This window comes from Notothenia rossii (assembly GCF_949606895.1).
Source record: "Notothenia rossii genome assembly, chromosome: 4".
In the NCBI taxonomy this organism is placed as follows: Eukaryota; Metazoa; Chordata; class Actinopteri; order Perciformes; family Nototheniidae; genus Notothenia; species Notothenia rossii.
In genome coordinates, this window is record NC_136902.1 from 34,084,662 (window position 1) to 34,097,572 (window position 12,911).

At 40.4% G+C, this 12,911-nt stretch overlaps 1 protein-coding gene across 1 annotated transcript in view; it reads right to left on the bottom strand.

Moving 5' to 3' along the window:
- The window catches only part of LOC307036071 (LHFPL tetraspan subfamily member 4 protein-like), a 46,603-nt gene extending 37,419 nt beyond the window's left edge, over positions 1-9,184 (bottom strand). Inside the window, exon 1 of the mRNA XM_079676074.1 lies at positions 8,044-9,184. Coding sequence (XP_079532200.1) covers positions 8,044-8,452 — 409 coding nt within the window. The 5' untranslated portion in view covers positions 8,453-9,184. The remainder of the gene's footprint in view (positions 1-8,043) is intronic.
- Positions 9,185-12,911: the final 3,727 nt, after the last annotated feature.

Genomic DNA, 12,911 nt, shown 5'->3' on the forward strand with positions numbered 1-12,911 from the left:
TGCCGGCTGCTGTCAGTCAGCTTGATCATCGGCGTTCAGGCAGGGAGTGCGCTGCGCGAGCCTCGAGGAGAGGAGGACAGCAGTGGAGAGAGAAGAAAAGAGCATATACTTGTGTTCGTCTGCACATAGTTTTTTAAAGAAATTGACGAGTAGAGGAGACGGGAAAAAAAGTGTAAAAGTATCGATCCTATTGGTTCTAGTATTGATATTTTGAAACGTAACATAATATCGGAAGTATCGATATTTTGGGATCGATCCGCCCACCCCTACAGTCTATGGCATAAACACTGAAACTCTGAAACTCTTGTTAAGTTTCTCCATCGTTGTGTACAAACTGGATAAAACGCGGGCTTTTTGTTGTTGTTCAGGAGTTGATCCTGTCTCTGCCCCCGTCTCGACGTAAGCGTGACGTATGTGGTGCTTTTGCTCTGGCCGGACAATTATTTGGTGCTTGAAACGAACCGGATTCCCGAGCTAAGAGACTGCACCGCTGCGGTGTGAACACGAAAACCCGGTGCTTTTCAAGCTCCAGCTCCGAACCGGCTCTAAAACACCGTTGGTGTGAATGAGGCTTCTGAGTTCTGCTTGCTAGCCCTTTGTCTGTCTTGCAGGATCCAGGTTGTTAGCTTAAGTAGCTACACCTGGGTGGTTAGCATATAAAGCTCACTACCTTCCCACAAAGTTTACTCGGACACAGCTATAGTTTGGACTTGGTCATTTTCACACACCCCTACATGCTCAGATGACTGAATGACTGTCTTCCACGTTTTTTGACAGAGGATGATGACCCAGAATTTAGCATTGCAAGGGCTCCTTTGACAAAAAGCAATGTGATTTCCCGATTCTGATTTTAGTATATTTCGAATACATGTATATTTATTGTTTTGTTCAGAAGGATAATGTATTAAACCACTTTGGGATTTTTTAAAGCGTATAGATACAATCCGAATAATTTAAAAGCTATCACATGGCTGAGGACACCACCGCTAAGCTAACGGCAGTCGGCATGATGACGTTTGTTATTTAGCCACTCGTTAGCAACCGTCCTTTTCAGACACATAGACAAATGTAAGGGTTGGCTTCGTAAATACGCAACTACTGGCTTGCATGTTAGCCTAACTTTATAACCTTAACCCTAACCAATTTATATTTTATATTCATGCTCTGTTTTCCACCACGGTATTTCAATTTCTTTACACACTCGCACACACACTCAGACAGAGCAGTCACTGACAGGTTTTTTCTCCCAGGGCGGCTCTTCCCCTGTGCCACGGCCCATGTCCTGCTTAGTTCTGTTTAATATTGCAACAGACAGGAAAAGGCGTGAAAGAATGAAAGAGGCAAGAGCGGATGAAAGACTGAGAGACCGTTAGCATGCTGAATGGCTTGTGTGCTACTGGGCTATCTGATGAGAGATTAGAAGAAGATGTAGGAAGAGAACAACAAATGGAAACAAACAGATCTCTTCGTTTCTGTAGGTAAAGTCACTTTCTTGCACTACATTCATCTTTTTTAAAAAAGGTGAATTTGATCTAACAATGTAGCCGTTTTCCCAGGAGCCTTTTTCGATGGACTTAATCTAAATTTGAAGCAAAGGTGTGAGCAGTGGAGCTCTTAAAAGATCTTACGGGAAATCAAGCCCACCTCCTTGTTCTCTTTTATGTGAAAAAAATACATTTCAGTCTAGATTTTAATGCGTAATATAAGCCCATTATTCACTAAATACAGTCACACTTTATTGCCAAGAGTTATGAGTGGCATCGTATAGTCGTTTTCAAGTGCATTAACCTGATAGGCCAACTTTGGCTCCTTTTGAACTGGCCCATCCAAGACACACTGTGACACTGTGCTCTGCCCAGAGCTCTGCATCCCAGTGTTTTGGCTTTGGTGCCATTTTCCCCTCACACATTAAATGTGAGCTTTACTAAACCAATAAGTCCCATTAGTTCAGCCAGCCTGGCCTTATTCCAAGGGTCGAACACAGACGCTTCGTCACAGGTCCTGGCGTCTGATACTGACACACAAGACACCCTTCTTTATGATATGTACCAAGCTTTATACTCAGTCTAATGTAAACCAATCCAAAACTACACCTTAAGAACAAGTGCTCTAGGACTCAGCTGATGTAGTATAAAGATCAACAGACAGGAACAAACATTAACTTCACTTTACTTACGTAATGAACATACAATTCTTAACCCAAACCACAATAATGTCCTAAACCTGACCGAGTAGTTTTGTTTTCTAAACTTAAGGTAAAATAGTTAGGAAACTTCCCATAACCATAATGAATAAGTATGCCATTATTTATTGCGATAGGAACCCCAAATTACTGTTTTCTGAGGGATTAATGGAAAGCGAAAGTGCTGACATAACATATAACAGACGTCCTTCTGCGGACTAATATCATTGGACGGGGTACTACAGAACGTCCTTAGAAAGGTTCTGTTATAGCTAGCTGACGGTTACCTTAACCCTAACCCCAGAATAACAGGCCATAGAATGTAGAAATTGACAAATCAAAATAAAGTATTCAACAAAGCAGTGTGATAAGAATGCATTAAAAATGTAAATGGTCATGACAAAGCTTTAGTATGTCGTGATTTTTTCGCAGAGTTTCCGCAATTGAAGGAACCATTAATCTAGAAATAGGACATGTAGTTCCGCCAGAAAAATTGCTATCCTATATGCAGGCTCAAACTATACTTCCAGTGGACATTAGGGAGAGTGGATGTAACAAAATCCTCATATTGTTAACATGTCTGATTTACTTTCCTGTTGCAGTAGCATGCTAGCACTTAATCATGACCTGGGCCCAGACTGCTCCCTAAATTTGGCTTTGATTTAGACCACCAGCAGTTACATTTGGCCCTTACTGTATTTTGTGCAGTGCACTCCATCACTTCACAGAGCCAAGAGGCCTGCTGCTACGCCCAGCAGGGCAGAGTGGATGATTTAACTATCATCTCCAAGGTGGTGAGCAGCATTAGGCTTGGTGCCAAACCCATTAGACAACGTACCTCTGCCACACATCATGCACATCCACAGGAAGGACAGTAAAACCTTGTGAAGTTTTAACAACTTTGACGTGTGTTACGGCCGCCGCTTCCTCTCTGCCCATTAACCTTTATGTAAGTGTTTGCAGCTGTGTGTTATATGTATATATGAGCTGTGCCATTGCACAGACGCCATTGGCCATTGGAATTCACCATTCCTGTCCCTCCCCTGGTAGGCGTGACCGAAGATCTGGATTGGAGCATGCCGGGCCCGACTCTCCAATCCCCGCACACACCTTCCGGGGAAAACTACAAGAATGTGTGCACCTCAGTTAGTCGACAGAGGTCTGAATCTGTGGCAGACGTCTCGCGGTACTCTCTCCGTACATTCTGTGCTAGTTCTGTTAACAGTGGTTAACTAGGTTGTGTGTATATTTGTGCTTATTCTTGTAACTTTGTTTATCTCGTAATACAACTTTAACTGTGGTTAATCTGTACCCAGGCTGTGTTTTGGTGACTGCCTATTTTTGTTAGACTTATTCTTTTTATCCCACTTTAGAAGTGAGGTTTTCTTTAGTTTATTTTGTTGTTAGTTATTTTCTTTATACTAACTTGTTAACACTCTTATATAAAGAGTCTCCCTTAGTTCCTTTTGTTGTTTGTTTAAACTGGTGCCTTTGTGGCCTTTCGTTTTGATTGTGGCTGTTTGTTGCCAATTTTATTGAGCTTAGTCATTAAAGAACTTCCACTTTACCAATTTAAACTGGTTATATGTTACTTTCCACTTTCCACGAGCCGGGACGTAATAAGTAATAATGTGTGACCGCAAAATAGTGGCAACGGTGATATACATTTAGGTGTGAGTTTACAAATGTGTGTAATTGTTCACAGTTGGCCTTGAGCATTGGGAATACACATATTCTAAAATCAAGAACAAATGCTGTTGATTTTCTTAAAGAGATCTTATTATCCTTTTTGGGGTTTTCCCTTTCCTGTCTATAGGTTTTGTATTGAAATGGTCTGAAAAGGCTAATATCCCTTTGTTTCTCTCCAAACACTCCCTCCCTGCCTTAAACGCCTTCATGGGACTCTTTCGCTTACAACGGTGACATAATGACATCACTATGTAACATGTGTGCTTCTATTGGCAAGCACTGCTCCCCAATGTACTTGATATGCTAAGGGGCGGGACATTCCAGACTCCTATCAAAGCGATTGACCAATCACAACAGAGCTTGCCAGCTAACCAATCAGAGCAGACTGAGCTCTGGTTTCAGACAGATGGTGAAAAGAGGTGCTACAGCACAGGCAGTATGAGAAAAATAAAGAGGTTTTTGAACATTAAAGCAAGGAGACATGTCCCAGTAGAGACACTAATACTACTGTAATATGAACGTCAAATGAGCATTATACATGTACTACTATATGTCCTCTTTAAAGTATACTTTTAAATTTGGTATTCTAAATATCTTCTACTCAGTAGAAGTTGAACGCAGCCTAATAAATCTATACTTTGAACAAGATGAAGTGATATAATGGCTAGATGTTTGATGTTTTTATAACTTATAGAGAAATTGCTGACCCTGGCATGTCATAAAATTGAATCAACAAAGATTTTTCACAATAAAAAGCTTGTATGTGACCATTCAAAAATAAATCTGTCATGTATCGCCTTCCTGCAGATGTGGACCATTTCAGCCAGATGGTGATAAGTGAAGGAGGGTGGGGGTATTGATAGCCATAAACAGGCTATTGTGATTCAACAGAGTCATCACATTTACATTGATTTTATGGATCAATACAACATTCTCATCACGTTTGCTGCATATCAATCATCCTCACACACATTTTCATTCTCACATTCATTGGTGTCAGAGGACTCTGCACTGAGTAAAGAGGAAGTGAGTAAAGTCCTACTGTAAGTCCTAACATTTTCATGTTGGAAAATGTAAGTACACAACTAAACAAAATATATAGCCTAAGTCTCTCTTGTTTGAATGCAATTTTATATAAAGAAGTTACAAATTAATCTTTGATCTTGTTGTTTTAAGGCTTTTTAATAAGAAAATATGCAAATGATATGTTGATCTAGTAATTTTTTAAGGTACTTTAATGCGAAACGTTTCACATTATACCTTGGTCTAGTTGTTTTAAGGCATTTTAATAAGACAAACAACGAATTATACCTTAGTCTTGTTGTTTTGAGGCCTATTAATACGAAAGAGTTACAAATGATACATTGGTCCTGTCCTTTTAAGGCATTTTAATACAAACATATTTACAAATGATAACTTGATTTTCCATTTAAGGCATTTTAATACAGAAAACCTACTATACCTATTATACCGTGTCGTTTTCATGCATTAGATATGGAAACGTTACATTTAAACCTATAGTCCTTTAACCCTCCTATTGTCTTCGTTTCCCCCCCTTACTTTGGTGTTCGGGGTCACATTTGACCGGTCCTGTTTTAACTGCTATTACATTAACACAAAAACCATTCATCATCACCAAATTTCAGTTAGCACCCTTTCAAACTGTAAATATTGTATCGGACTATACATGAAACACTGCAGTAAATATACAAAGAATAGACACTGAACATGTATTGCGTGTTCCAGGTGTGATTCACATGGGGGGGATTGGGCACATAAGGGGGGGGGGACACAATCTAGAGTATGTGTGTGTGTTTGTGTGTGTTAGTGTGTGTGTGTGTGTGTGTGTGTGTGTGTGTGTGTGTGTGTGTGTGTGTGTGTGTGTGTGTGTGTGTGTGTGTGTGTGTGTGTGTGTGTGTGTGTGTGTGTGTGTGTGCCAGGTGTGATTCACATGGGGGGATTGGGCACATAAGGGGGGAAACACACATATAGTGTGTGTGTGTGTGTGTGTGTGTGTGTGTGTGTGTGTGTGTGTGTGTGTGTGTGTGTGTGTGTGTGTGTGTGTGTGTGTGTGTGTGTGTGTGTGTGTGTGTGTGTGTGTGTGTGTGTGTGTGTGTGTGTATGTATGTATGTGTGTTTTATCTGATCCGGATGGTTACTCATTTATTTTCTTTATGGCGGTCATTTTTCACTGGAAACACCATGGGTGTTACAAAGTTGACTAAATCATCCAAAATGCAATGAAAGTGGTGATCAGCTATTTGATATGTTCAAATGTCTACTGTGAAGGATATCATAAAGCCTAAATGCAATCGAATCTAAAACAAAAAAGTTACGATTGATGAAAGTAGTAAATCGGTCAGATTTGACCCGAAGACAACCGGAGGGTTAAAGGCATTTTAATACAAAACAAATTGAAATTATACATTTAAGTAGGATTTTCAATGCAAGATTGTAGTTAATTGTGGTGAAGTTTTTAATTAGAATATGAATGACTTTTCCCCACTGTATTTCATTTATGTCCTGCTTGATTAATAACTTGTGGAAGGACCTGGGTCCCATTAAGTCATGAAGATTTAGATAGAGAGAGTACATTTCTTACGTCTGCTTTTTTGTCTGATTATTGCTGATCTCAGAGCACCTTTTGAACACACTCGGCAGAACGGAGCACAGAGTGGGCAGATGAGGATGAGGAAAAGAACAATACAGGAGGAAAAAAGGTGCTGATCTCTCTCTATCTCTGTCTCCTCCTTCTTTTTCTCCCTCCCTCTCATGCTGACTGTTTCTGTACAGAAAACTCACTCCCACGCTATTCTGCCTGGCCTATTTATCACATTGATCAGTTTATAAAAAAGTCGGATGTACACAGGAGGCTCCCTAGAAATGTGCCTACGAGAAAGAATTGTGATTTCTTTGCTCCTTTTGAAAGATACGCTCATGCTACTCGCAGGTCTCGCTGACATGGTCACGTTACCCACTTGGCCTTGTGACATCTAATCGCCTTGGATTACAACACAATTCCTGATGTTCCTGTGTGAGCTATTCAGAGATCATATGGGCAATTGACTGTATATCCGGAAATAATTTGTGGATTAATGTCATTTTATGATTCATATTTTAGTTGATTTTATGAAGCAAAATTGCAAAACTGATACAATTTTGAATGTCAATCGCTGCTTTTCTTCAGCACCTGTGGTAGTAAACTGAATATTGGTGCAGTAATGATGTTTTTTTAGACCGATTCGGAAGTTGGCATCGCAAGGGCTCCCTTCAATGGGATATTTCCATTGGATTTTAGAATATTGCAGAAAATAAAACTGCAACAGTGCATGGCCTTTACCCTTTGGACTGCAGCGTGTTGATTTCAGACAATGGATCTGCTGCACAAACACGTTGCTTCATATTGCTACAATCACCAGTCCTGTAAGAACGTGCTGGTCCTGAGCATACTGACCTCAGGAGTCTGTAACGATGTTTCGTGATGTCACTACTCTAGCCTTCAAGTAGGAATGTCATATGGTCATGTGATTGTCCTATCCAACATACCTTTGCTGTTTAATGTGGAGAACAAAAGGCTGCAGCGATGACTGTAAAGATGCATTGGTTAACTGACTAAAAAGTCTAAAATAAAAGAATGCATTAGACTATACAACATTGTGTGCAACAACACTTATGTATAGTCTGTTCCCGGCTAATATTATTTCTAGTACTGGACGCTACTTCTTAGTTAGTCCATCCTTTTCCGAAACACAAATCTGTATCCATGCAGCATATCATTTTACTACAGTAACCTACCTGCTACCACCCTTCCTTCAATTTTACTAAATGTTACAATCTTACTTGAATGTGTACTTCTGTAAATTGTAATATTTTAAATATTAAAATAGAGACGGGAAAGAAAAAAATCTAAACTTTGCTGTTAAAATGTAAACTCTCCCTCTGTTGGACGAATAAAGGAATTATGATTCTGTTTAAAAATGCATGCGAAATATCCTATTACCTAAATGGTGATGTAAAGCAACATCAATACTCCTGGCTGCCTGCAATGTTTGTTTTTGTGCACTTTAAACACTGTGTTTCATCGAGTTTCTGGTGTTTTTTTGCATTTATTTGCCTGAAAAACACGAAATAAAGCATTTTCTCGAAGAGATAACAATGCCAGGATCACCTACCGCACAGCATCTGCATCCAGGCGCAGGTCTTGTAAACAGTGCAGGTGTTGCAGAAGAAGAAGAGCATCATGCAGGCGATGCAGCTGAGGGTCAGCACCATGGATAGCAGCACGAACACCGAGGCTGCCTTGAAGGCTCCGGACGGGATGGAGCTGAAGTCGGAGAAGCTGCCCACGCAGGTGAACTCCCGGTTGGGCGACGGCCCGGTGCCCACGCAGTAGTGGAAGAGACCGAAGTAGCCGGCCTGCGGCGTGTTGACGCTGTCTCCGATCCAGTAGGGCTGGATGAACACCACCACGTTGACGATGGCGAAGCAGATGGTGAAGATGGCCCACAGCACCCCGATGGCCCGGGAGTTGCGCATGTAATTGTCATGGTAGATCTTGGAGGCTTCTTGGGAAGGCAACATGTTTGGGTTTTATATCTCTTTTTCCACCCCCTCGTAGAAGAAAACAACTCTATATCAAATGTGCTTAAATTTCCCCCACTTTGGCTATTGTTAAAGGCTATTAAGTGGGCCTACATAACCACACGGTAGAAAAATGTAACCTGCAAATGTGTGTGTGATATCACAAGGCTGAACATGGTAAAACTGAATGAGGGGGAAATGCTACATTGGAGCAGTAGAAAAAAATCATAGCCATACCTACACCACTATAATGAATAATTTACCAAGACCAGTGATTCAACATTGCTGTCTAAGGCTCGCTTTTTGGGGGCTACACCATGAAGATTGAAAAAAATCCATATAAACAAGATTTTTCCCCCTGTAATTTCACAGTGGAGGTGTGTTAAAGCTGGGTTTCATCCTCATCCATCAATGCGAAGCTTCCTTCGGGATGTCCTTTTATTACCGATACGTGAGAGGGGTGGGTCTCGGTGCCGTTCTAGCGCCAGCGGTGGAGCCCGTTTTTACCTCCCGAGGCATCTGTGGGGGGGTGCTCCCCCTTTTCCCCTCCGGTAGGCTTCAGTGTCCACTCGAAAAATGAAAAAAAAGAAATAAAACAGGTTTCAACACGAGCCCTCTGTCAAACCTCAACAGTCCTTTCTCGTAAATCCGACATCCTCCACCGCCTCGACTCCATTATCATCATGTTTTTGTCGTAGCCTTTATCCAGTATGTCTCCTCTCCCTCTCTCCCCCTCTCTCTCTTTCTCCGTCCTCCTCCTCCCGTTTCTCTGCGCGCACCCCGCGGAAGATGCTGATGTTGTACTGATGACAGCGATGGAGCGCGTTCTCGTATACGCGGGAACAGCACCAGGAGTACAGGGGGAATCTGTATTAAAAAGTGCGTGCCCGTGCCTGTTCACCTTCAATTTGAAATGACATCAGCGAATATTCCCTCACGTTTGGATGATCAATAAGTGTTTCCTAAGAAGAGGTGGCATTACAAATCATGGAGCCATATGTAGGAAGATCTTTTGAATCTTCAAGTCTTGTTAGTTTTTGTTTTGTTATTAGCAGTGGTGGAAGAAGTACTACATTGAAAAAATACTCTATCAAAATCCAAGAAAAACTACAAAAGCATTGGCAAGTACCAAAAGTACTTGAATTGCGTTATGGCTTATTTAAGAATACTGTAAATTAAACGACTGGATTATGATTATTTATGTATTAATATCGCATAGTTTTCATGCTGTTACTGGATGTCTAACAGCATCCATGTCTTTGCCTCTAATTATATGTGAACGTTTGTTTATAGATTGATTTATATTCTATATGATCTCATAATATAAATCTATAAAGTAATTTGTAACACTGTGAGATAAATGTATTGGAGTAAAAAGTATGGTTCCAAAAGGTAGTAAAGTAGAAGTATAAAGTACATTTGAAATACTCAGGAAAAGTGCAAGTACCTCAACATTGTACTTCAGTTCAGTACTCGAGTAAATGGACTTTATTATAGTCCACCACTGGTTATAAGGTGCAATGATGCTAATACTGCAATACTTTGACTACACTTTGAGTGACTCTATTAGGCTTCGGTAATAACGGATTACATGAACCGGGATTACAAAATCAAGATGCAGAACATCTATAACTGTATTCCCTTACAGTTAAGGAGACATCATCAGATTCCTGTTATTTCTCTAAAATGTGGGGATTACAAGCAGGATTTTAATATTACAAAAAATATAAAAGGAGTTATAGTGTTTGTTGTGAAAGGACGCCTACTGCTTGAATCTGCTTTATGGTTTTCACTTTCTGTATTAAGTATGTATGTGTGTTCATAAAATAGTGTGTGTGAGTTTAACTGTGTGTATTAAACTAAAACCGAGCATTTTCTGTCAGCTCAGATTCTATTTCTGCTTTTTTAGTGCTCATGTGTTTCCGTGTTGGTGTATAGGCTGCTGCCTGAATATGCTTCACGACAGGCAGGTTTTCCTATGAATAAAATCCTTTTCTGTCCTATCTATCTTAGTTTCTTATTTTCTAAGGTCATATTATTTTGGTGTTCTACATAACACACTTAAAACATCTCTTGGATTTGTCTTTTCTCTCTTTTTTATTTGCATTGCTTTTGATATTGAAGCAATGGAAAAGTAAATTGAAATATTGTGAAAACGTTGAAGCTTTTCCTTTTTAATCCATCACTTCAGTCTATATGTACTTTTTAATTGGTGTTCCACGTTATAAACATCCAACTTATTAGATCCTTGTATCGTTGAACATTATTCACAAAGTTATTTGAAGAGCTCTTGGTGAAAAACTATAAGCAGCAGGGAGGAGGGACCATTGAGAGGCTTGAGAGTGTCTTAAGCTAGGAGAAAATGGCAGAAAAACAAAAGAGGCAGGAGAAAAATCCCATATCTTTCAATGAGCAGGGTTGTCTGGGAGACTTCAACACTGCGTTTACTTTTTTAGTTAATTCTTTGAGAAAGTGAAGTGTTTTACATAGATGGTGCAAGCTCAGAACTACATGTTACTACTTGGTTATGTTTAGGGAACACAAGTACTTGGTTGGGTTGAGGAAACATCATGGTTAAGTATTATTAAACATTGACTCACTGTTCCACAGAAATAAACAGTGTGTTGCACTACAGTGGTACGTGGAGGGTCATTATTTGACATGTATGGCCACTGAACAACACAATATGGCAGTGAGAACACCTTTGGAGGATACAGTAATCATTATGTTAGAATATCTCCCTATGAGCATTAAACGACCGCCCTAGAGCAGATGGCATTACAGTATTGACTTCCTGTCTTCTGCATTCAGCAGACATTTAAAAAAAAATTCTTTAAGGCCAGATGTTACCTTAACTATCGAAGCCTTCATTCTCTGTCCATTAAAATATCCGTTACTCACTGGGGAGAAACACATTTGCCCTGGAGCTAGAACATCCAGGGAAAACTAGGCCAAAGCGGTGGTCAGTGTGAGCGTGTGTGTGCTTCAGAGGTGGAACATATAGAGACTGTTGCATAAGATAGGCCCAAACGTGTTCCTGAAGAAAGTATTTGACCCAACAAACAGTGGCGAACTCAGAGGAGCAAAAGAACATTCCCTTATGTCACTACATGCATGCTTGACAATTCCTATAGTGATCCGATTAATAATGCATGAGCACATTTCTTTCTGTGGTACCTTCTGGCCCGCGCTTTCCGAACACACATGGCACATCTGACGCTGTCTAACAAGCCTGCATTTTTGCCCTCTCCTTTCACAGCGCTATGTTCCTCCATCCTGAGTCCTCTTGTCATCTGTGAGCAGCAGCAGGGGAGTTGTGTGTGTGTGTGTGTGTGTGTGTGTGTGTGTGTGTGTGTGTGTGTGTGTGTGTGTTCTAGTCTTATTTTCACATGTTCACGTACCACCATAGTGTGTGGGGATGTGAGCATGTGCTAAAATGGCAGTGAGAGCAAAAAGGTACCATGTGGCTGCCAAAGTGAGGACATGTCAGTAGGAGGAAATAGACTTGTACACACTGAGGGGACAACTCTTGAGGGATGAGAGGTGTTTTCAGAGACAGGAAACAGAGGGTTTGTTTGATTTTTTATTCAACCTTTATTTAACCAGATATAAGCATTGAGATACAATCTCATTTTCAATGCTGATCTGGCCAAGGCAGCAACGTTACACATAACACAAACATATAAAATACAGAGAACATAAGAAAACAAAAGACAATAAAAGCAGTCTCATTGTGCACATTGGGACAGTAAGAAAGGTACACTACTTATTACTGCAAGAGCAGCTAGTGGTAAGGACTTCAGACAACTTCAATTTAAAACATGCTATAGGGACAATTGCCCTCAGTTTTAGGTTTGATTGAAGGTCATTCCAAGACCAAGACCACCATATTAAAAAAGACTGTGCGGTCTGTGAATTGTATGTGTGAATATGTGCATGACTGCACTCGTGTGTGTTGACCTATTGAGTGGCAGATGATTTAAAGACATTATGTTGCCTCCATGCGTTTGTCGAACTGTGCAAATGGGATGTTTTTCCTCTTGCTATTGTAGTATTCAAATTACAACAATACTGTATATAAGCCTTGAGTATGTCAGTTTGACACACATTATTTATGTTCATGTCAGCACATACTATAGTGTTTTTGTTCAACTGATCTTGTCTAAGCTCGCCATCCACTGGATAAAAAGTGAACTGCACGCATGTAATGGAAAATTAGCTTAAGGGGCCCTATGTTTGGGGAGCTTTCCCTCTCCTGTGTTGTTATATAGGATGTTGTGCATGTAAATGTTCTGCAAAGGCTAAAATCCCTGTGTTCCCTCCAGAGGGAGTTTCTCTCCCACACACTCCCCCCTGCCTGAAATGCCTCCATTGGACTCCTTTGTTTGTGTAAGACAGTGACATCACTATGTAACACTTGCTTTTCTATTGGTTAGCGCTCCAACACATTGTATGTAGT